At 44.8% G+C, this 25,171-nt stretch overlaps 1 protein-coding gene across 1 annotated transcript; it reads left to right on the top strand.

Annotated features, from left to right (window-relative positions):
- Positions 1-1,919: 1,919 nt before the first annotated feature.
- Positions 1,920-25,171, top strand: LOC135830563 (uncharacterized; the record flags this gene model as incomplete). Its single annotated transcript, XM_065342804.1, has 15 exons — positions 1,920-2,184; positions 5,087-5,162; positions 5,887-6,213; positions 7,881-8,078; positions 8,864-9,196; positions 9,632-9,835; positions 11,482-11,808; positions 13,512-13,709; positions 15,322-15,654; positions 16,244-16,447; positions 18,096-18,422; positions 20,130-20,327; positions 21,933-22,265; positions 22,867-23,070; positions 24,845-25,171. Coding segments are annotated over exons 1-15 (3,592 nt in total), but the record flags the coding sequence as incomplete, so codon positions are not given.

Below are 25,171 nucleotides of genomic sequence, written 5' to 3'. Positions count from 1 at the left end.
TGAGCAATCCCAGCACAAGCCGAAGTTGCCGCAGTATGGTGTCTGCTGTAGCATTGCTAGCATCACCACCTGCCGATGGGTGTCAACATGTGTGTGTGTGTGTGTGTGTGTGCGCGCACGCACGTGTGTGTCTAGAGTTAAAATAAAAGCTGTCGATCGCGTACTGCAGAACGAAAGTTCATTTTGAAGTTTGAGGGTGTTTGCACATCAGTCTACATTGTAGTAGTCCCCGTTTTGGTCCCCGGGGCCGGGGGTACGCTAGAAGCCAAAGGACAATGTAGTCTTGCTGGAAGTCAACCTGAGGACGGCGCAGATTTCCTTCCAGGCCCATGTGTCCTTGACATGTGCAGTCATCATTGTGTCCAGGATGAACTGCACAACCGTTGACCATAGTTTCGTCAGTCACACATGCGCAGACTATTCCTCTCTCCCTCTACTCCATGCGAGGCTCTTCAGTCGACATGTAGAGAACTACATTCCGGAGGCTCGTGTTGGTATGCAGGGCTCAAGCATGCACACTACAGGTCACCTGGAGTCATGGGTTTGCAGGCGCGTACTCGGCGATGGGCACGGGGGGCACGTGCACCCCCCCAAAAATTTTCAATCTGGGTAATTGCAATTGTAATGTATGCAAATATGCTCTAAAATTCAAGAAAGGTTGCAAACAAATTGCAGAAAATTGCCGGGGGCTCCCCTCGGCTCCCGTGCACCCCCCTAGTTGGGGGGCCGAGCACGCCCCTGGGTTTGTGCAGCTCCCAGGGTGGGATTTGGTGATCTGGTCGGCATAAACTAAACCGTTGGCAACTGAAATCCGACCACCTGAGCGGTGTGTTCACTTGTAGCTGAGCCTCTATTTCGTAGTGTTACACTCCCATGCTGGGTCTTTGCGATGTGAGCGCACCGCTCCGGGGGTCGGATTTCAGTTGCCAGCACTGTGTATGTACATACAACAATTATTTGGAGGATACAATGTAGTCTACATGATTGTAGTAAAAATAGCCTGCGGTACTTAGCGTGGATCCTACCCGCGGCTTGTCACCCTTGATGTCATGAACTGATGAAAGATCGATGCATGAACATGGTAGATCTACATGTATTATTATAATCCTTCAGATGTGGTGTGGGGTCTGTAGTCTGTGGAGACCAGGGAGTCGTACCCAAACGAGGACTCCCCTGGTGCCAGTGGTGGAGAGGAAAGAGGAATCGCCCGTCCTGCACAAAATATGCACATGCATGAGCATGCACGCAACACTGCAACCATCACTGCGCTGCACTGTCATACATGGTCATAATCATATCAGGTAACCGGGCCTTTGGCCTTGGCCTTACAAGGCTTACGCACATCGTAATCTCTTTTTTTTTCTTCATTTATTGCAAGCCAGGATCGATCAGGAGCCCCGAAAAGTTACTTCCTGCCTTTGCTTGCAGTTGCACAGGCCAGGGGAGATCTACTAGGGTTCAAAGGTCACTGTCGCAAATGGAACTGACCTGATCTGCAACAATCGTGTCCAGACTCCACACTGGACCATAGTGAAGACGTAGATCTACGCGGGGCAGGGCGCTTGGAGTTGAACACCGGCCGATTAGTTTGCTATGCTAGCGCGATGTACTGTGTAGCACGCGCTATCAGTAGCGAGTCGCCATTGCTAGTTTTGGCAAGGTTTGACTTTTACGGAAGGGGGCAACAAAAGACTCCTCACACTGTGTTTTCAAGTACGACGAGTTTGTTTAGCAGGAAGATCTAAGCTTGTTGAAGTACCGTATTAGTTGTTGTGATGTCTACGGCCAGCTAGCATAGTTTTCCACACAAGAAACTTATTCAGAACTAATAATTATTGTTATTGCTTGAGGCGAAGTGCTACTTCTAGTTGCAGAATTCTCGATGCGGGGTAGGACTATCTCGCCTGCTTCTTTTCGCCATAGCGTTGTGAAACACCTTCGGAATATTAGTACGCTAAGGCTGACTCTCATTGTATTTTTCAGTCGGTGACAATAGGATGCTCAGGCTTGTTCTGTTTGACTGCGTTTTGACCAGTTGCAACGAAATATTCGTAGTCAGTAGTTCCTAGTAAGGTCACACACCAATAGAATAATTATCTTGGCAAGGAAGAACCGTGCAGAAGCGCCATCTGTGGTGACACACGCAGACAGCGGCTTCGTAGCTTCCTGTTCTCCGTCATAATGGTGAGTGGTTCTGGCTGCAGTTGGTCGGCGGTGAGTGCGTGTCCGCGTGTGGCGTGTGTGCGTGTGTGTGTGTGGGGGGGGGGGGGCGTGCGGGTATGTGCGTGTGTACGTGCGTGTGCGTGCGTGTGGTGGTGCGCGTGTATTAACATGGTGTATGTGTGTGTGTGTATGTGTGTGTGTGTGTGTGTGTGTGTGTGTGTGTGTGTGTGTGTGTGTGTGTGTGTGTGTGTGTGTGTGTGTGTGTGTACGTAGGGTTGTGGGACTCTGTGTTACGCTGTGGCATGGCAGCTTAGTGAAGTACCTAGTGTTGTTTTGCCTCACCTTTCCTTTGTCCTCATTCCTCACGGTGGTCGGTCTCAGCCTGATTTATGAGACATCCACCCAGTGCCGATTTTGGCGTGCATGCACCCACACTCACAGAAGCACGCACACATGCACGCTCTTGCACGTGCACAGGTATACTTACTCCATGACGCTAGCAATCAGGGGCGGATCCAGAGATCTCTACAGGGGGGTTCCAGTTGAACCAAAATTGAACATCCAAAATATTATGGAATCAGATTGTTTTGAAGTTGTGCGGTTGACACTTGTATTAGAGAGGTTTCGTTTCACGTTGTTCTGCACTACACCGTGAAATTTCACGTCGTGGCAAATTTTGGCGTTGAAACTCCCATTCATGACGTGAGATGAGGTCAACTCCCGTTCGACGTGAACGCGAGTTTTTGCAAATTTAGCCTTGCTATCAGGTTGGGATTATTGACTCGATTTTGTCGATTTTTGCCTAAACTAGCTATAAAAAATATTTGTGCGACTTTGGCCTCACCAAAAAGCACTTTTTTCACTTTTTGAAGTTTTTGCTCCCAGTTTTCGCTCCTGTCGTCAGCAAAACGACGTGCTTCACAAGCAACGTGAAGCGAAAGCTCTTTCTGAGCTCGCGTCAACGCAAAAAAATGACGTTCACGTAAGAGCACAAATCACGCGGGTCGAAACCTCTCTAATAACGACAATCCGATTGTGTTAGTGGGAATCGCATGCTTTTAAAACACACTACGGACATACCGGTATATTTTTCCATCATCGACCACACCCCAACTGCGCTCTCCAGCCGGCCTCGACACGTTGCCACAGCACACCAACATCGCTGGAGAGCGCAGTTGTGGTGTGGTGGACGATGGAAAACCTGGTTGTACAGGGCCAGATGCCGCTGCTTACCCTACATTGTATAATTATTATTTAGTACGGACACATAATCATATTCATGTATGCAATCGACTGCCACACAGGTTCAGTGAGGGCTTGAAGACCCTTTCAACTTCTTGTAAAGATCGAATTTACAAGCCATGGGTACATTGAGAGCCAGGAATGCCGAAATGATATAACTAACTACTAAGTTAATTTCCCTGTCCATTTGTACTTTCGGAAATTTTTGGCATTTTTACGATGCGAAATGCTCTATAGTCACAGGACAAGAACATCGTCTTCACTTCAGTGACAGAAACAACAACAGCGAAACAGTGTCGACAACTGTACAATCCTTCCAATGTCATCTAAAACACATCGCTGGCGCAGCACTTCGTTCCTGCGGAGGAACAACTAGTCACTACTGCATGCTGCAGCAGGTAGAGAGACTTTGCTTGGATGTCGGAGCCCTCATCTTCTGAGGAGCTTGAACTCCGCTACGTGTACGATTCGAAGTTCGTTGAAGAGTGTCATCACTCGGAACATCCTTTCTCTTCTGCAAAAACTTGTCCAAGGAATACTGACCACACCACACCCGTCCTGAGCAGCAGTGAATGACAGCGCCGATGGAGGTAAGTTAGTTTGGATCGTTTCGAGAGATCAAAAAGGAAACAACCACCCAATGATTATGATTGTTGTCTACAGTGTCCGTTTGTAAATTACGGACGTGAACACCACTACAGACTACTACGGGTATACGTGCAGTATGGATCTACCGAACGCGCATGCAGTGCACTGTACTCCTTGACTCAGTGACTGCACTGACTGTGATCGGACGGACGCCCTTTTGTGCACACATGATATTTTTCGATATTTCTCAGCAGCACACTTTGCAAAATTTAGGGGGTTCCATGGAACCCCCGGAACCCCCCCCCCCCCTGGATCCACCACTGAATTGCGTAATGCAGTTATGACGAGTGTGTGTAAAGTTGACAGACATACTGTGTCTCCTTTCAGTTTGGTGCGCCAAAGTCTATAGAGCTCCAGGATGAGCAGACTTTAGTCGTCGCTGCTTGAACTGTCTTTGGTGGTCTCTGCAGTAGCATCATTATTAGTATTCCCAATCCATTTTTTTTAACTTAAAGGGGAAGTTAAGGCAAAAATTAAAATTCCACCAGTTGTAGTCTTCGGGGTGCTGAGTCGAATGGTCTTGGTCCGAGAAAGCTGAGACGCTCCCTTCCTACTTGAATCCCAATCGAACTCGCGCACTTCCACCGAAACTGGGTGACTGCGCCCTACTAGATGGGGATTTGTATGCAAAATGTCACTAAAAGCGCCGTTTCGTTCTTATAAAAGCACGGATGACCGCGATTGGCCCATATGTTGCAGTCTTTTGGACGCTGAGTCGACTGGTTTTGGTCCGAAAAGGCTGCGATGCAGCGTTCCTCCTTTATTCCCAATCGAACATGGTTGAACAAGTGGTCACGTGCTCCTGCGTACACCAGTCAGCTGGTCACCGTGCCTGCAGGGTACAACTTACTAGCCTGTTTGACCTTTTTTGGGTGCACTCCTGTCACTCGAGTTGAACTCGAGTTGAACCTTGGTGTGAAAGTTGTGTGTGTGTGTGTGTGTGTGTGTGTGTGCGTGCGTGTGCGTGTGCGCGTGCGCGTGTGCGTGTGTGTGTGTGGGGGGGGGGGTGTACGCTTGTGTACTTGATGTCCAGGTGCGTATTGGTGTTCGAGTGCCTCTGGGCATTTTATGGTTGCTCACTCTCTCCACCGGGCTGACTGAAGCTACAGGTAAGGGATTACTGTTGTGCATGTCATTTCGTGCACTCGTCCAGGGGCGTCGGAAGGCAGTTCTGGGTGCTACGGTCAACAATCTACTGGAATGTCCTTGGGAGCACCCTGAAATGTTTGTAGCCAAACAGACAAAGTACAAAGTGCTTGCATTACTGTAATTCACAGGGTGCCAGGTATGAAGAGTAAGAGGACCCTCTTAATTTCGGACACGGCAAAAGGACCAGGCACATCTAGGCCACACATGGAGGCGTCCTGCAGAAATGGGTGTGGCAAAAGATGCCCAGCCGGCTGACAGCTTCTACCTACTCTTTCTATGCATAGCAAAATAGTATCATTATGGCCGGGGCAATGTATGCAGCCTGAAGCTGGTGATCAGAGCGGTGGATGGATTCCAGGGCATGATAGGTGATGCTTTGCAGTGTTGTGTCCTGGATGACTCTGAGGTGCGCTGCAGCTCGACTATTTCAGTTTATGCGAAGCATTACCTGCAGTCAACGGTCACGTAACACCCTCTCAGCTTGCTCTCTTGCACATGGGTCCACATTGAGCGTGTTACTTACCAGCCCCACAGCTGATAAGCTAGGCCTATTTTTAAATACAATCATGCAAATAAGCGTCGAGGCGAAAATGTTTTTAGAATTGCGGTTAGCAGACCAAGCTGAACCGGCATTCACAAAGGCTTTTATAATAGCTACCTATTCTTGTTTTGTGTTGTTATCAGCTGGCCCTGTTCTTTCATCACCAAATGGAATCAATGGACTGGTTATTAGTGAAGCTGATGACACAATGCAGGCAGTTCTGCGCGTGTGTATCAACGCCACCATCAAACCAGCACCTCAGCAAGCCAATATTGTATGGAGTCGGGAACAGGGAAATCTGCTTGATATACCAAATTGGGATCATACATCATTGAGTGAGGTCGACGGCTGTTTCTGGTCCAGTCTGACCATAATGTTCCAACTTGTTGAACCGGCTATTGGAAATTACACCATTACCGTTACTACAACTGCTGGTTCTTCAAAACTGACAATTCCACTTCGTTTCACCAGTAAGTAGAACTACTGTAAAACCTGTGTTTACCAATTGCCTTGATCAACTGGAATCCTATCTAGACTGGACAAACTCTTAGGAAAGTTCACACTACGTTTCTCACTTCATGACCTAGATCAATGGCCAAAGTTTTGTACATTTTCGTTTTGCACACCCTCCGCCGCATTGACTTGGTTAGAAGCAAAGATGATGTGGTCCCGATCAATTTGACATGCATGTTGTGGGTCACACATGTCTCCCTCTATGAAGAGGAATACTGCAGTAGCAGGATAGATTGTGCTGCACCAGTAGTATTGGGTAAAGGCAGGTTTTTGCTGTACTCCTGGAGGTACTATCCCAGGTGATGCAAACAATGATTATACAAAGACCGGGTACTGTGAACTTCAGTTATGCGAACAGTGATTATACAAAGACCGGGTACTGAACTTCAGTTATGCGAACAATGATTATGAACACCGGGTACTGTGAACCTCGGTTATGTGAACAGCGATTATACAAACACCGGACATACAAACCTCGGTTATGTGAACAGCGATTTCTGTATAGCAGGAAATTTTCGGACGGAATTTATTTTCGTAAGATTTCGTACATGGCCTTTTTTGTACTAAAATTAATTCTGTACTAAAATTTGTTCATGTGATATGATGTACACTATACATGTGTGCTGCTTGCGAACAAGTGCATTTAGCATGCAGCATTGTACGAAAATAAAATCCGTCCGAAAGGTCGAAATTCGGCCTAGTCCGAAAATATTTCCGTCGAAAATTTCCTGCTATACAGTATATGGACACTGGGTATGTGAACCTCGGTTATGTGAACAGCGATTATACACACCACCGGGTATGTGAAGACATTTTGCTTTTGCATGTACAGTAGGTATCGGTTATAGCGTGGGTGTTTGAAAAACGACTTTCTATTCTTATGTCCGATATTTCTTACACACGATAAATCAAGTGTGGCATATCACATGCATGTGCGCAGGGGCAGGAAGATCATCGTACATGCAACGCAGTACTTCTGTGCATGTGGCTGGTCATAGTCCCATAGGCTTACCATGTGGCTATGCAAAATGAGTTACATGACCACAACAGTTGAATCTGCAGCACTACGACGCAACGAGAGTCAGATCAGAACGGAATTGGACATATGTTACTACTACAGGTGATACACTTTGTACTAATCTGGCATGTTTCGCTACACAAAGTCCATTCTTAGGACGGATATATTCTACTATGGGATAAAATAATAATTGCTTGTAAGAATAAATGTGCACTTGAAATCCATGTTATGATTATGAAAACATGAGAGTTCATTCTTGTAGGCAGTATATTCTTTTACACGACCACGCTATAACCGATACGCACTGTATCTGTTTTTGTGTTTGTATTCGAATACCTCAATCGTCTGAACGCATAGATTGAATTTTGATATCATGCTGTACATTTTTGTCCTTTTATCAGGTGGAGTTGTGAATTTTGTTTTACATTTTGAGTGTCTGTTGCAGGTGCGTGCATTTCATTCTCATTTCTGTGTGCGTGTGTCCATGTGTGCGTGTGTGCATGGGTGTGTGTGTATGTTTGTGTATAATTATATGTATGTGTTTGTGTGTGTGTGTGTGTGTGTGTGTGTGTGTGTGTGTTTGTGTTCAACATTTGATGTGTCTAGTTCCTTTGTGTGAAATACCAACAATCCACCATGGTCACGCATATGTAGCAGGTGTTTATGGAGACGTAAATGAAAAGACTTCTTCAGACTATGGGGTAGAATGTCCTACTGGTTTTAAACTGTCCACTTTGTCCCATAGTAAATGTGAAAGATCACCTGATGGAAAAGCTGTTTACAAGAATATACCAGAGTGTCAGGGTCAGTATACCTACTTTAAAATCATGAATTGTTCACTTTGCTTCTGTGCACATGCATGTATGTTTATGTGTGTGTGTGTGTGTGTGTGTGTGTGTGTGTGTGTGTGTATGTGTGTTTACATGTGTGTTTGTGTAACGATAAGTGTTACTATTCCAATGGTCAAGTTGTAGCCAGTTGGGCTAGAGATGGCCAAGTCCAGTCACGTTGTAGGCGTGTGTTTCTGCAGGTGGGTGGCAAAGTAGACGTGTTGTGTGAGGCCACAAGTCGCGTAACAGCCAATACAGGTCCTCACCTAAGGCACGTATCGCTGGAGTGCCGCAAGCAATTCTTGGCGTTGAACTTGATCAGGAGAAGTATCTCATCCTGGGGTTTTTCAACTACCTCTTTGGCCCTCTCCAGTTCCACCAGGAACTCTGCTGGTTCGGACCGTGAAGGGATGGTAGATGTTCCTTAGCTTTTTGTGAACTTACCTGAACTCATGCATGTCACATGATCGATGTTGAAGAGATCATTGTATTGTTTTAATCCTATATTTCCAATTTGTTGATTTCCGAGCGGCAGAGAGTGCTCAATGTCAGAGACAGAGCTTAGTACATAGCAGACTCAGCGGAGGACTTTCATGCCACTTGTTCTCAGTTGTCTGATGATTGCCTAGCGGCATGAAACTCAGAGTTACAACTAACCTGAACGTCCTCCACTGAGTCTGCTATGTCCTATGTTTACTATGTTTCTATCTTACTATTGGTTGTTGGTGTCATTGCTTCGTTTTTGTTGTTGTTATCCAGCTGGTCCCGTTCTGACATCTCCTATTGGAAGCAGTGGACTGGTTGTGAGTGAGGATGATGGCACACAGTCAGCAGTTCTGTCCGTGTGCATCAACTCTACCATCAAGCCAGCACCGTCATCAGCCAACTCTGTAGTTTGGAGTACAGAGGCCAGTGGAGGGATGTCTGTGTTCAGCCGTGTGCAGACCTCACTGAGTAGCAGCAGCAATGGCTGCTACTGGTCCAATCTGACAGTGAACATCAGTAGTGTTTCTGGTGCAGCGGGTCATTACACTGTCAAAGTTTCCACTGGTGCTGGATCGGCTACAAAGAGATTTCGACTAGAAATCAGCGGTACGTAGAGCAGTAGTAATCTTGGATAGTCACACACAGCTTTGCTAGTTTGCATTGGCATGCATGCATTGGCATTGGCATGCAGGATCCATGGCCATATTGGAAAGAAATGGCACGGGAGGCATCACTAGAGTCGGCAGTGGCATTATTGCTGCTCCATTTACATGCTGTAGAGAAGTATCATTAATTTTCATGATCGTCAGAAGCTGTTCTTGCTAACATAGTAAGCAGGGATTTTGGAGCCTGACAATGTGCATGTATCTGTTTTGGATACTGTGTGTTACATGTTGGTCGACGTATGCTGGGGAACATGTGTTGTGTCTTGTACGCGTGTGTGTGTGTGTGTGTGTGTGTGTGTGTGTGTGTGTGTGTGTGTGTGTGTGTGTGTGTGTGTGTCTGTTCGCGTGTTTTGTGCTCGGCATGCGATGTTTTTAGTTGCACTGTGTGCACTGCCATCTATCCACCATGGTCACTCACAAGCGTCAGGTTTGATTGGGTCCAGTACTAGCAGTGGACCTACTTCATCAGACTATGAAGTAGTGTGTGGAGAAGGCTTGTCCGTGTCCAGTTCACCGCACAGCAAGTGTGAAAGATCATCCGATGGAAACTCTGTTTACAAGAATGTACCAGAGTGCCTTGGTGAGTATATCTACATGATAACTTGAATTGATAATCACTATCTAGAGGACAAGCTGTATCGGCATGTGGGTACTTTGTTGAAACAGTACCAACCGATGGAAACAATGAAACAGTAATGTCTCTCAGTGCTGTTATTAGTTGTTCCCTCTCTTTGGTTTTCTAAAAGAGTTCATTCATGTTGCATCGTCCATTTCAACAAAGAAGATTCGTTATGAGTGTTGCACAAAGACTTGCTCTATTCCTTCTTTATTTTATTTTGGCTCTTGTATCCTTTCTCCTCTTTCTTATGGCACGTTGTTTCCATGGATTAGCACTGTTTCAATAAGATAACCACAATATCGACACAGCTTGTCTTCTAGATTGTCATTCTAAGATTGCTGTATATCAATGTTGGTATTATCATTAGCCTCTAAGTACTCACAGACTCCACTGCGTGCATTTACACTAAAGGGTTCCTGAATTCAAACACTCACAATACTGGGTTTTTTTATGAACACAAAACTTGAAAATTAATGTTCACCAAATTTGGTGAACACAGACGCGTGCAGCAAAGAGAGTAGAGGGACCCAAATGGTATCAGATTGAGGGGTCGTCTGTGATTTTTGAAAATTAAAAAAAATGATCCTCTTGCAAACAGGTAGACTGCATTATCAAGTTATATGACTGGTCTTGTCATAATCCTGGAACAGCTGAAATTTTTTGTTGACGTGCGACATAGCTTGTGGACATTTTTCCCTGGGCTCCCTTTCCCCTCATTGGTCGTACCATAACCTTGAACCTTCCAAACTGTAAGGCTGTTGATTTGCCAACGGGAGGTGTGTTGATATAAGTGTCAGGTCGTTGAATGTCACAGCACCCTGTCAATTTCGTGTGTCTTTTTATATTTTTACACTTACACTCCTACCTCGGTTAATCGGACCCCGAAGTGACGGGAACTTCCGTCTGCCGGGGATTCTTTGGGCGAGTTTCAGTGAAAATATTCCTACTCTGTTGTCAGTTTTTGTGGAATTAGCGACGTCATAATTATGCCAAATCTATGGCCTTTCCCTATTAAAATGTATGTAATTCGGCGGTAGGGGCATTTCAAAGTTATGGGCAATGCCCGGTCCCGTACAGCGCGGATAAACGAGGTTTGGGTGCATAACTAGCTCATTATCTGAGTTCAAAACTGTGAACTGTACAATTTGGCTGTTCTGTAATTAAACAATCTCTCCTCCTCTTCTCGATGCGCTCTCAGTCGACACTTTTCAACACTCGGTAGCCACTACACACAGCAACATTGCCAAACAACGAAGAGGTTAATGTACTTAATACTGATTCTTCTCTTGACATCTTGTTTCCACTCTCAAGATTGTTTCAAAAAAGAAAGAAAGAAGAAAAGCAAAGCTTCCCCTCTGTTTGTAGGAGGCAGCTCTTTTTCTTGAGAGAGAGAGAGAGAGAGAGAGAGAGAGAGATAGAGGCAGAGGCAGAGGCAGAGGGAGATGGAGAGGGAGAGAGAAAGAGAGATTATCAGCTCTCTCTCTCTGTCTTTCTCTCTCTCTCTCTCTCCCTCTCCCTCTCCCTCTCCCTCTCTCAGGGTCATCGACGAGAATGCTGAGCTAGGCCTCTAGGAATAGTTACCTATTCTTGTTTTGTGTTGTTATCAGCTGGCCCTGTTCTTTCATCACCTATTGGAATCAATGGCCTGGTTGTGAGTGAGGATGATGACACAAAGTCAGCAGTTCTGTCCGTGTGTATCAACTCCACAATCAAACCAGCACCTCAGAAAGCCAATATTGTATGGAGTCGAGAACAGGGAAGTCCGATTGATATACCACATCAAGAGCAGACATCATTGAGTGCGGTTAATGGTTGTTTCTTGTCCAGTCTTACTTTCTGGTTCCATCTAATTGATGAGGCTACTGGAAATTACACCATTACCGTTACTACAACTGCCGGTTCTTCAAAACTGACAATTCCTCTTCGTTTCACCAGTAAGTATTAAGCGAAATCCTGCACACATCTTTGTATTTTAATGGATATCATACTGTATTAACCTATCCTAACAAGTGTTCCCACTTCATTGCTGATGATGGTTATTTTATGACCGAAACGTTAATTTTTTTCCTGAAACGAATTTGTGAAAAGCAGTGATTGAGTGTGAGTCAGTGTTGCTGACAATCGAATCTTTACTTATGAAGCTGCGTGATGCGTCCTACAATCTTGTAGGACGCATCACGCAGATTGTAGTGCTTGTAGGGCAAGTATCCCGTAACAACTCAGATGGTGAGCGAAGGAAAAAATGGTAACATGGAAATTGTGGGCACTTATGCGATCGAGTCCACCAACTAAACACAACTGACTGTTCAAAATCTAGTTTAGTTGGTGGACTCGATCGCATAACTTGTGCCCACAATTTCCATGTTACAAAGTGTATCCTAAAAATCAAATTTCACCAGTTGTAGTCTTCGGGGTGCTGAGTCGAATGGTATTGGTCCGAGGAAGCTGAGACGCTCTCTTCCTCCTTTATTCCGAAAAGTCTGCGGTGCAGCGTTCTGACCTCGTTCCCAATCGAACATGGTTGAGTAAGCAGTTATGTGCTGTTGCGTACACCAGTTGCCTGGTCACCGTGCCTGCAGGCTACAACTTTCAGACGAAGGTTCAAGTCAAAGGTTCAAAGCTTCAACTCGAGTGACAGGAACGCTGTAAAAGTTGTAGCCTGCAGGCACGGTGACCAGTAAACTGGTGTACGCACCAGCACATAACTGCTTACTCAACCGTTTTCGATTGGGAACAAGGTCAGAACCCTGCATTGCAGACTTTTCGGACCAAAACCAGTCGACTTAGCGTCCAAAAAGACTACAACATATGAACCAATCGCGGTCATCCGTGGTTTTATAGGAACGGAATGGCGCTTTTAGTGACGCTTTGCATACAAATCCCCATCTAGTTGGGCACAGTCACCCAGTTTCGGTGGAAGTGCGCTAGTTCGACTGGGAATAAATTAGGAAGGGAGCGTCTCAGCTTCCTAGGACCAAAGCCATTCGACTCAGTACCCCAAAGACTACAACTGGTGAAATTTTGATTTTAGAGTATACTTCCCCTTTAAATAATCATACTTTCTATTTACTCAATCTGCGGACAGAACTGTTTCGTCCTTTGTGGACTCATCAGCGCAGCACAGAGGAAATGAGGCCGAGCCTGGTAGCAGTGAAAATTTATTTTCCAAAGCCAGATTTAAACCAGGCCCAAATGTACCTTGCCAGAGTGCTCAAACTGACAAGTCAGTGAGCTCTGCATAACGCAAACAGCAAAGGCGCTACCCCATGCACGAGTGCTCAACTGCTACAAGAGCAGGAGCGAAATATTCAATCTGCGCTATATATTTAATTAACAATGCGATAAATAGAACAAACGTGTATGAATCACACTTTATACATTTTTGCATTTCACGATTGTTACGTGGTATTATGTTGGCACCGTTTGTTCTTTTTCTCGCATGGCTAAACGCCTCTTTGTATACTGTATATACTGTCCTTTTTTCAGGGGAATTGTGAGTATTGTTTTACATGTTGAGTGTCTGGGGCAGGTGCATGCATTCATACGCATTTCTGTGTGCGTGTTCGTGTGCGTGTGTGTGTATATATTTGTGTGTGTGTGTGTGTGTGTGTTTGTGTGGACCATTTGATGTGTTTAGTTCCACTTTGTGAAGTACCAACAATCCACCATGGTCACGCATATGCAACAGGTGTTTTTGGAGACGTGACTGAAAAGACGTCTTCAGACTATGGGGTAGAATGTCCTACTGGTTTTAAGCTGTCCACTTTGTCCCATAGTAAATGTGAAAGATCACCTGATGGAAAAGCTATTTACAAGAATATACCAGAGTGTCAGGGTGAGCATATCTACATAATCGTTAATTGTTCACTTTGCGTCTGTGCACATGCATGTATCTGTGTGTGTGTGTGTGTGTGTGTGTGTGTGTGTGTGTGTTTGTGTATGTGTGTGTGTGTGTGTGTGTGTGTGTGTGTATGTGTGTGTTTGTATGTGTATGTGTGTTGACATTGTGTGTTTGTGTAACGATAAGTGTTCCTATTCCAATGGTCAAGTTCAGCCAGTTGGGCTAGAGATGGCCAAGTCCAGTCACGTTGTAGGCATGTGTTTCATTAGGTGGGTGCCAAAGTAGACGTGTTGTGTGAGGCCACAAGTCTCGTAACAGCCAATGCAGGTCCTCACCTAAGCCACGTATCGCTGGAGTGCCGCAAGCAATTCTTGGCGTTGAACTTGACCAGGAGAAGTATCTCATCCTGGGGTTTTTCAACTACCTCATCCTGGGGTTTTTCAACTACCTCATCCTGGGGTTTTTCAACTACCTCTTTGGCCCTCTCCAGTTCCACCAGGAACTCTGCTGGGTCGGACCGTGAAGGGACGGTAGATGTTCCTTAGCTTTTTGTGAACTTACCTGAACTCATGCATGTCACATGATCGATGTCATAGCCAGCAATCGCATGTCATCACGTACATTGAAAATCAACATAATTTTGCGAATCGACCTTTTTTTCAGGATCACTTTTCAACGAGGACGAAGCAAAGTCGGCCGAACGAAGCCTAGAGGAAGAAAATCACCCTCTCCACTTCACCATCACGATGCTGACATAGATACGAGATGAAACAACTAAAAAATCCACAAGAAAACTGTACGACCATCATCTCTCAGACTCTCAGGCTTTGGTCAGACTTTGGTCTGAGAATTTCTATCACGATCAAAAATGTACGCGGAGCACTCAAAAATCAGCCACAGACGTACCTTTATCGCTCTCTACTCCTTTTCAAGGCACAAAAGTCGACTCTCCACTTTCAAACCAGGAACCAGACATACCAGTGGTCCTTTTCAGCTGCTCCACGAGCGCAGGAAATGTTCACCAAGGGGCGCAGAGCAGCATCCATTCCAGAAAAAGAGCTAAAATACGAGTGAGACTGCATGCCTGAGCACATGAGTACATGAATGAGTACATGCAGAAAATACTCAATTTCAGCGTTTCTGCTCCAAACAGCAACAAGCTTCGACTAGAAACAAAGATTACACCAAAGGATCAAACAACAACCATTTTCTGCAGTTTTTTTGCAGATGGCTTCCTTGTGCTTGGCCCAGCACGCCAAAAATCACACCTCGGAGGAGTACAAAAATGACAACTCTCAGATGTCCTCGATTGCTGGCCATGTGAAGAGATCATTGTATTGTTTTGGTCCTATATTTCCAATTGGTTGATTCCCGAGCTGCAGAGAGTGCTCAATGTCAGAGACAGAGCTTAGTACATAGCAGACTCAGCGGAAGACTTTCATGCCACTTGTTCTCAGTTGTCTGATGATTTCCTAGCGGCATGAAACTCAGAGTTACAGCTAACCTGAACGTCCTCCACTGAGTCTGCTATGTCCTATGTTTACTATGTTTCTATCTTACTATTGGTTGTTGGTGTCATTGCTTCGTTTTTGTTGTTGTTATCCAGCTGGTCCCATTCTGACATCTCCTATTGGAAGCAGTGGACTGGTTGTGAGTGAGGATGATGGAACAAAGTCAGCAGTTCTGTCCGTGTGCATCAACTCTACTATCAAGCCAGCACCGTCATCAGCCAACTCTGTAGTTTGGAGTACAGAGGCCAGTGGAGGGATGTCTGTGTTCAGCCGTGTGCAGACCTCACTGAGTAGCAGTAGCAATAGCTGCTACTGGTCCAATCTGACAGTGAACATCAGTAGTGTTTCTGGTGCAGCGGGTCATTACACTGTCAAAGTTTCCACTGATGCTGGATCGGCTACAAAGAGATTTCGACTAGAAATCAACGGTACGTATAGCAGTAGTAATCTTGGATAGTCACACACAGCTTTGCTAGTTTGTGTGCTTTCAAACTCTTCAAGAGAGGGATTTATGTTTTTCACTGGCTCTTATAGACTGGGGCACTGTTCGAGATAGGGCACTATTCAAGAGAGGACTCTAATCTAGCGAGCACGTTAACCATGTTCTAAAAGTTCTTGCTTGGTCGCAATGGAGGCTGTGTGGACTTGCATTGGCATGCATGCATTGGCATTGGCATGCAGGATCCATGGCCATATTGGAGAGAAATGGCACGGGAGGCATCACTAGAGTCGGCAGTGGCATCATTGCTGCTCCATTTACATGCTGTAAAGAAGTATCATTAATTTTCATGATCATCAGAAGCTGTTCTTGCTAACATAGTAAGCAGGGATTTTGGAGCCTGACAATGTGCATGTATCTGTTTTGGATACTGTGTGTTACATGTTGGTCGACGTATGCTGGGGAACATGTGTTGTGTCTTGTACGCGTGTGTGTGTGTGTGTGTGTGTGTGTGTGTGTGTGTGTGTGTGTGTGTGTGTCTGTTCGCGTGTTTTGTGCTCGGCATGCAATGTTTTTAGTTGCACTGTGTGCACTGCCACCTATCCACCATGGTCACTCACAAGTGTCAGGTTTGATTGGGCCCAGTACTAGCAGTGGACCTACTTCATCAGACTATGAAGTAGTGTGTGGAGAAGGCTTGTCCGTGTCCAGTTCACCGCACAGCAAGTGTGAAAGATCATCCGATGGAAACGCTGTTTTCAAGAATGTACCAGAGTGCCTTGGTGAGTATATCTACATGATTAACTTGAATTGATGATAATCACTATCTAGAGGACAAGCTGTATCGGCATGTGGGTACTTTATTGAAACAGTACCAATCGATGGAAACAATGAAACAGTAATGTCTCTCAGTGCTGTTATTAGTTGTTCCCTCTCTTTGGTTTTCTAAAAGAGTTCATTCATGTTGCATCGTCCATTTCAACAACGAAGATTCGTTATGAGTGTTGCACGAAGACTTGCCCGATTCCTTCTTTATTTTATTTTGGCTCTTGTATCCTTTCTCCTCTTTCTTATTGCACGTTGTTTCCATGGATTAGCACTGTTTCAATAAGATAACCACAATGTCGACACAGCTTGTCTTCTAGATTGTCATTCTAAGATTGCTGTATATCAATGTTGGTATTATCATTAGCCTCTAAGTACTCACAGACTCCACTGCGTGCATTTACACTAAAGGGTTCCTGAATTCAAACACTCACAATACTGGGTGTTTTTTTATGAACACAAAACTGGAAAATTAATGTTCACCAAATTTGGTGAACACAGACGCGTGCAGCAAAGAGAGTAGAGGGACCCAAATGGTATCAGATTGAGGGGTCGTCTGTGATTTTTGAAAATTAAAAAAAATGATCCTCTTGCAAACAGGTAGACTGCATTATCAAGTTATATGACTGGTCTTGTCATAATCCTGGAACAGCTGAAATTTTTTGTTGACGTGCGACATAGCTTGTGGACATTTTTCCCTGGGCTCCCTTTCCCCTCATTGGTCGTACCATAACCTTGAACCTTCCAAACTGTAAGGCTGTTGATTTGCCAACGGGAGGTGTGTTGATATAAGTGTCAGGTCGTTGAATGTCACAGCACCCTGTCAATTTCGTGTGTCTATTTATATTTTTACACTTACACTCCTACCTCGGTTAATCGGACCCCGAAGTGACGGGAACTTTCGTCTGCCGGGGATTCTTTGGGCGAGTTTCAGTGAAAATATTCCTACTCTGTTGTCAGTTTTTGTGGAATTAGCGACGTCATAATTATGCCAAATCTATGGCCTTTCCCTATTAAAATGTATGTAATTCGGCGGTAGGGGCATTTCAAAGTTATGGGCAATGCCCGGTCCCGTACAGCGCGGATAAACGAGGTTTGGGTGCATAACTAGCTCATTATCTGAGTTCAAAACTGTGAACTGTACAATTTGGCTGTTCTGTAATTAAACAATCTCTCCTCCTCTTCTCGATGCGCTCTCAGTCGACACTTTTCAACACTCGGTAGCCACTACACACAGCAACATTGCCAAACAACGAAGAGGTTAATGTACTTAATACTGATTCTTCTCTTGACATCTTGTTTCCACTCTCAAGATTGTTTCAAAAAAGAAAGAAAGAAGAAAAGCAAAGCTTCCCCTCTGTTTGTAGGAGGCAGCTCTTTTTCTTGAGAGAGAGAGAGAGAGAGAGAGAGAGATAGAGGCAGAGGCAGAGGCAGAGGGAGATGGAGAGGGAGAGAGAAAGAGAGATTATCAGCTCTCTCTCTCTGTCTTTCTCTCTCTCTCTCTCTCCCTCTCCCTCTCCCTCTCCCTCTCTCAGGGTCATCGACGAGAATGCTGAGCTAGGCCTCTAGGAATAGTTACCTATTCTTGTTTTGTGTTGTTATCAGCTGGCCCTGTTCTTTCATCACCTATTGGAATCAATGGCCTGGTTGTGAGTGAGGATGATGACACAAAGTCAGCAGTTCTGTCCGTGTGTATCAACTCCACAATCAAACCAGCACCTCAGAAAGCCAATATTGTATGGAGTCGAGAACAGGGAAGTCCGATTGATATACCACATCAAGAGCAGACATCATTGAGTGCGGTTAATGGTTGTTTCTTGTCCAGTCTTACTTTCTGGTTCCATCTAATTGATGAGGCTACTGGAAATTACACCATTACCGTTACTACAACTGCCGGTTCTTCAAAACTGACAATTCCTCTTCGTTTCACCAGTAAGTATTAAGCGAAATCCTGCACACATCTTTGTATTTTAATGGATATCATACTGTATTAACCTATCCTAACAAGTGTTCCCACTTCATTGCTGATGATGGTTATTTTATGACCGAAACGTTAATTTTTTTCCTGAAACGAATTTGTGAAAAGCAGTGATTGAGTGTGAGTCAGTGTTGCTGACAATCGAATCTTTACTTATGAAGCTGCGTGATGCGTCCTACAATCTTGTAGGACGCATCACGCAGATTGTAGTGCTTGTAGGGCAAGTATCCCGTAACAACTCAGATGGTGAGCGAAGGAAAAAATGGTAACATGGAAATTGTGGGCACTTATGCGATCGAGTCCACCAACTAAACACAACTGACTGTTCAAAATCTAGTTTAGTTGGTGGACTCGATCGCATAACTTGTGCCCACAATTTCCATGTTACAAAGTGTATCCTAAAAATCAAATTTCACCAGTTGTAGTCTTCGGGGTGCTGAGTCGAATGGTATTGGTCCGAGGAAGCTGAGACGCTCTCTTCCTCCTTTATTCCGAAAAGTCTGCGGTGCAGCGTTCTGACCTCGTTCCCAATCGAACATGGTTGAGTAAGCAGTTATGTGCTGTTGCGTACACCAGTTGCCTGGTCACCGTGCCTGCAGGCTACAACTTTCAGACGAAGGTTCAAGTCAAAGGTTCAAAGCTTCAACTCGAGTGACAGGAACGCTGTAAAAGTTGTAGCCTGCAGGCACGGTGACCAGTAAACTGGTGTACGCACCAGCACATAACTGCTTACTCAACCGTTTTCGATTGGGAACAAGGTCAGAACCCTGCATTGCAGACTTTTCGGACCAAAACCAGTCGACTTAGCGTCCAAAAAGACTACAACATATGAACCAATCGCGGTCATCCGTGCTTTTATAGGAGCGGAATGGCGCTTTTAGTGACGCTTTGCATACAAATCCCCATCTAGTTGGGCACAGTCACCCAGTTTCGGTGGAAGTGCGCTAGTTCGACTGGGAATAAATTAGGAAGGGAGCGTCTCAGCTTCCTAGGACCAAAGCCATTCGACTCAGTACCCCAAAGACTACAACTGGTGAAATTTTGATTTTAGAGTATACTTCCCCTTTAAATAATCATACTTTCTATTTACTCAATCTGCGGACAGAACTGTTTCGTCCTTTGTGGACTCATCAGCGCAGCACAGAGGAAATGAGGCCGAACCTGGTAGCAGTGAAAATTTATTTTCCAAAGCCAGATTTAAACCAGGCCCAAATGTACCTTGCCAGAGTGCTCAAACTGACAAGTCAGTGAGCTCTGCATAACGCAAACAGCAAAGGCGCTACCCCATGCACGAGTGCTCAACTGCTACAAGAGCAGGAGCGAAATATTCAATCTGCGCTATATATTTAATTAACAATGCGATAAATAGAACAAACGTGTATGAATCACACTTTATACATTTTTGCATTTCACGATTGTTACGTGGTATTATGTTGGCACCGTTTGTTCTTTTTCTCGCATGGCTAAACGCCTCTTTGTATACTGTATATATTGTCCTTTTTTCAGGGGAATTGTGAGTATTGTTTTACATGTTGAGTGTCTGGGGCAGGTGCATGCATTCATACGCATTTCTGTGTGCGTGTTCGTGTGCGTGTGTGTGTATATATTTGTGTGTGTGTGTGTGTGTGTGTGTGTTTGTGTGGACCATTTGATGTGTTTAGTTCCACTTTGTGAAGTACCAACAATCCACCATGGTCACGCATATGCAACAGGTGTTTTTGGAGACGTGACTGAAAAGACGTCTTCAGACTATGGGGTAGAATGTCCTACTGGTTTTAAGCTGTCCACTTTGTCCCATAGTAAATGTGAAAGATCACCTGATGGAAAAGCTATTTACAAGAATATACCAGAGTGTCAGGGTGAGCATATCTACATAATCGTTAATTGTTCACTTTGCGTCTGTGCACATGCATGTATCTGTGTGTGTGTGTGTGTGTGTGTGTGTGTGTGTGTTTGTGTATGTGTGTGTGTGTGTGTGTGTGTGTGTATGTGTGTGTTTGTATGTGTATGTGTGTTGACATTGTGTGTTTGTGTAACGATAAGTGTTCCTATTCCAATGGTCAAGTTCAGCCAGTTGGGCTAGAGATGGCCAAGTCCAGTCACGTTGTAGGCATGTGTTTCATTAGGTGGGTGCCAAAGTAGACGTGTTGTGTGAGGCCACAAGTCTCGTAACAGCCAATGCAGGTCCTCACCTAAGCCACGTATCGCTGGAGTGCCGCAAGCAATTCTTGGCGTTGAACTTGACCAGGAGAAGTATCTCATCCTGGGGTTTTTCAACTACCTCATCCTGGGGTTTTTCAACTACCTCATCCTGGGGTTTTTCAACTACCTCTTTGGCCCTCTCCAGTTCCACCAGGAACTCTGCTGGGTCGGACCGTGAAGGGACGGTAGATGTTCCTTAGCTTTTTGTGAACTTACCTGAACTCATGCATGTCACATGATCGATGTCATAGCCAGCAATCGCATGTCATCACGTACATTGAAAATCAACATAATTTTGCGAATCGACCTTTTTTTCAGGATCACTTTTCAACGAGGACGAAGCAAAGTCGGCCGAACGAAGCCTAGAGGAAGAAAATCACCCTCTCCACTTCACCATCACGATGCTGACATAGATACGAGATGAAACAACTAAAAAATCCACAAGAAAACTGTACGACCATCATCTCTCAGACTCTCAGACTTTGGTCAGACTTTGGTCTGAGAATTTCTATCACGATCAAAAATGTACGCGGAGCACTCAAAAATCAGCCACAGACGTACCTTTATCGCTCTCTACTCCTTTTTCAAGGCACAAAAGTCGACTCTCCACTTTCAAACCAGGAACCAGACATACCAGTGGTCCTTTTCAGCTGCTCCACGAGCGCAGGAAATGTTCACCAAGGGGCGCAGAGCAGCATCCATTCCAGAAAAAGAGCTAAAATACGAGTGAGACTGCATGCCTGAGCACATGAGTACATGAATGAGTACATGCAGAAAATACTCAATTTCAGCGTTTCTGCTCCAAACAGCAACAAGCTTCGACTAGAAACAAAGATTACACCAAAGGATCAAACAACAACCATTTTCTGCAGTTTTTTTGCAGATGGCTTCCTTGTGCTTGGCCCAGCACGCCAAAAATCACACCTCGGAGGAGTACAAAAATGACAACTCTCAGATGTCCTCGATTGCTGGCCATGTGAAGAGATCATTGTATTGTTTTGGTCCTATATTTCCAATTGGTTGATTCCCGAGCTGCAGAGAGTGCTCAATGTCAGAGACAGAGCTTAGTACATAGCAGACTCAGCGGAAGACTTTCATGCCACTTGTTCTCAGTTGTCTGATGATTTCCTAGCGGCATGAAACTCAGAGTTACAGCTAACCTGAACGTCCTCCACTGAGTCTGCTATGTCCTATGTTTACTATGTTTCTATCTTACTATTGGTTGTTGGTGTCATTGCTTCGTTTTTGTTGTTGTTATCCAGCTGGTCCCATTCTGACATCTCCTATTGGAAGCAGTGGACTGGTTGTGAGTGAGGATGATGGAACAAAGTCAGCAGTTCTGTCCGTGTGCATCAACTCTACTATCAAGCCAGCACCGTCATCAGCCAACTCTGTAGTTTGGAGTACAGAGGCCAGTGGAGGGATGTCTGTGTTCAGCCGTGTGCAGACCTCACTGAGTAGCAGTAGCAATGGCTGCTACTGGTCCAATCTGACAGTGAACATCAGTAGTGTTTCTGGTGCAGCGGGTCATTACACTGTCAAAGTTTCCACTGATGCTGGATCGGCTACAAAGAGATTTCGACTAGAAATCAACGGTACGTATAGCAGTAGTAATCTTGGATAGTCACACACAGCTTTGCTAGTTTGTGTGCTTTCAAACTCTTCAAGAGAGGGATTTATGTTTTTCACTGGCTCTTATAGACTGGGGCACTGTTGGAGATAGGGCACTATTCAAGAGAGGACTCTAATCTAGCGAGCACGTTAACCATGTTCTAAAAGTTCTTGCTTGGTCGCAATGGAGGCTGTGTGGACTTGCATTGGCATGCATGCATTGGCATTGGCATGCAGGATCCATGGCCATATTGGAGAGAAATGGCACGGGAGGCATCACTAGAGTCGGCAGTGGCATCATTGCTGCTCCATTTACATGCTGTAAAGAAGTATCATTAATTTTCATGATCATCAGAAGCTGTTCTTGCTAACATAGTAAGCAGGGATTTTGGAGCCTGACAATGTGCATGTATCTGTTTTGGATACTGTGTGTTACATGTTGGTCGACGTATGCTGGGGAACATGTGTTGTGTCTTGTACGCGTGTGTGTGTGTCTGTGTGTGTGTGTGTGTGTGTGTGTGTGTCTGTGTGTGTGTGTGTGTGTGTCTGTTCGCGTGTTTTGTGCTCGGCATGCAATGTTTTTAGTTGCACTGTGTGCACTGCCACCTATCCACCATGGTCACTCACAAGCGTCAGGTTTGATTGGGCCCAGTACTAGCAGTGGACCTACTTCATCAGACTATGAAGTAGTGTGTGGAGAAGGCTTGTCCGTGTCCAGTTCACCGCACAGCAAGTGTGAAAGATCATCCGATGGAAACGCTGTTTTCAAGAATGTACCAGAGTGCCTTGGTGAGTATATCTACATGATTAACTTGAATTGATGATAATCACTATCTAGAGGACAAGCTGTATCGGCATGTGGGTACTTTATTGAAACAGTACCAATCGATGGAAACAATGAAACAGTAATGTCTCTCAGTGCTGTTATTAGTTGTTCCCTCTCTTTGGTTTTCTAAAAGAGTTCATTCATGTTGCATCGTCCATTTCAACAACGAAGATTCGTTATGAGTGTTGCACGAAGACTTGCCCGATTCCTTCTTTATTTTATTTTGGCTCTTGTATCCTTTCTCCTCTTTCTTATTGCACGCTGTTTCCATGGATTAGCACTGTTTCAATAAGATAACCACAATATCGACACAGCTTGTCTTCTAGATTGTCATTCTAAGATTGCTGTATATCAATGTTGGTATTATCATTAGCCTCTAAGTACTCACAGACTCCACTGCGTGCATTTACACTAAAGGGTTCCTGAATTCAAACACTCACAATACTGGGTGTTTTTTTATGAACACAAAACTGGAAAATTAATGTTCACCAAATTTGGTGAACACAGACGCGTGCAGCAAAGAGAGTAGAGGGACCCAAATGTTATCAGATTGAGGGGTCGTCTGTGTTTTTTGAAAATTAAAAAAAATGATCCTCTTGCAAACAGGTAGACTGTGTTATCAAGTTTTTTGACCAGTCTTGTCATAATCCTGGAACAGCTGAAATTCTTTGTTGACGTGCGACATAGCTTGTGGACATTTTTCCCTGGGCTCCCTTTCCCCTCATTGGTCGTACCATAACCTTGAACCTTCCAAACTGTAAGGCTGTTGATTTGCCCACAGGAGGTGTGTTGATATAGGTGTCAGGTCGTTGAATGTCACAGCACCCTGTCAATTTCGTGTGTCTTTTTATATTTTTACACTTACACTCCTACCTCGGTTAATCGGACCCCGAAGTGACGGGAACTTCCGTCTGCCGGGAATTCTTTGGGCGAGTTTCAGTGAAAATATTCCTACTCTGTTGTCAGTTTTTGTGGAATTAGTGACGTCATAATTATGCCAAATCTATGGCCTTTCCCTATTAAAATGTATGTAATTCGGCGGTAGGGGCATTTCAAAGTTATGGGCAATGCCCGGTCCCGTACAGCACGGATAAACGAGGTTTGAGCACATGACTAGCTCTTATCTGAGTTCAAAAGTGTGAACTGTACAATTCGGCTGTTCTGTAATTAAACAATCTCTCCTCCTCTTCTCGATGCGCTTTCAGTCTACACTTTTCAACACTCGGTAGCCACTACACACAGCAACATTACCAAACAACGAAGAGGTTAAAGTACTTAATACGGATTCTTCTCTTGACATCTTGTTTCCCCTCTCAAGATTGTTTCAAAAAGAAAGAAAGAAGAAAAGCAAAGCTTCCCTCTGTTTGTAGGAGGCAGCTCTTTTTCGAGAGAGAGAGAGAGAGAGAGAGAGAGAGAGATATAGTGGCAGAGGCAGAGGCAGAGGGAGAGAAAGAGGGAGAGAGAAAGAGAGATCAGCTCTCTCTCTTTCTCTCTCTGTCTGTCTGTCTGTCTGTCTCTCTCTCTCTCTCTCTCTCTCTCTCTCTCTCTCTCTCTCTCTCTCTCTCTCTCTCTCTCTCTCTCTCTCTCTCTCTCTCTCTCTCTCTCTCTCTCTCTCTCTCTCTCTCTCTCTCTCTCTCTCTCTCTCCCTCTCCCTCTCCCTCTCTCAGGGTCATGGACGAGAATGCTGCGCTAGGCCTCTAGGAATAGTTACCTATTCTTGTTTTGTTTTGTTATCAGCTGGCCCTGTTCTTTCATCACCTATTGGAATCAATGGACTGATTGTGAGTGAGGATGATGACACAAAGTCAGCAGTTCTGTCCGTGTGTATCAACTCCACCATCAAACCAGCACCTCAGAAAGCCAATATTGTATGGAGTCGAGAACAGGGAAGTCCGATTGATATACCACATCAAGAACAGACATCATTGAATGAGGTTAATGGTTGTTTCTTGTCCAGTCTTACTTTCTGGTTCCATCTTATTGATGAGGCTACTGGAAATTACACCATTACCGTTACTACAACTGCCGGTTCTTCAAAACTGACAATTCCTCTTCGTTTCACCA

The sequence above is a fragment of the Sycon ciliatum genome, unplaced genomic scaffold (assembly GCF_964019385.1).
Source record: "Sycon ciliatum unplaced genomic scaffold, ocSycCili1.1 SCAFFOLD_934, whole genome shotgun sequence".
NCBI lineage: Eukaryota > Metazoa > Porifera > Calcarea > Leucosolenida > Sycettidae > Sycon > Sycon ciliatum.
Note: the sequence above shows the minus strand (reverse complement) of the source record. Positions and strands in the feature narration are given on the sequence as shown.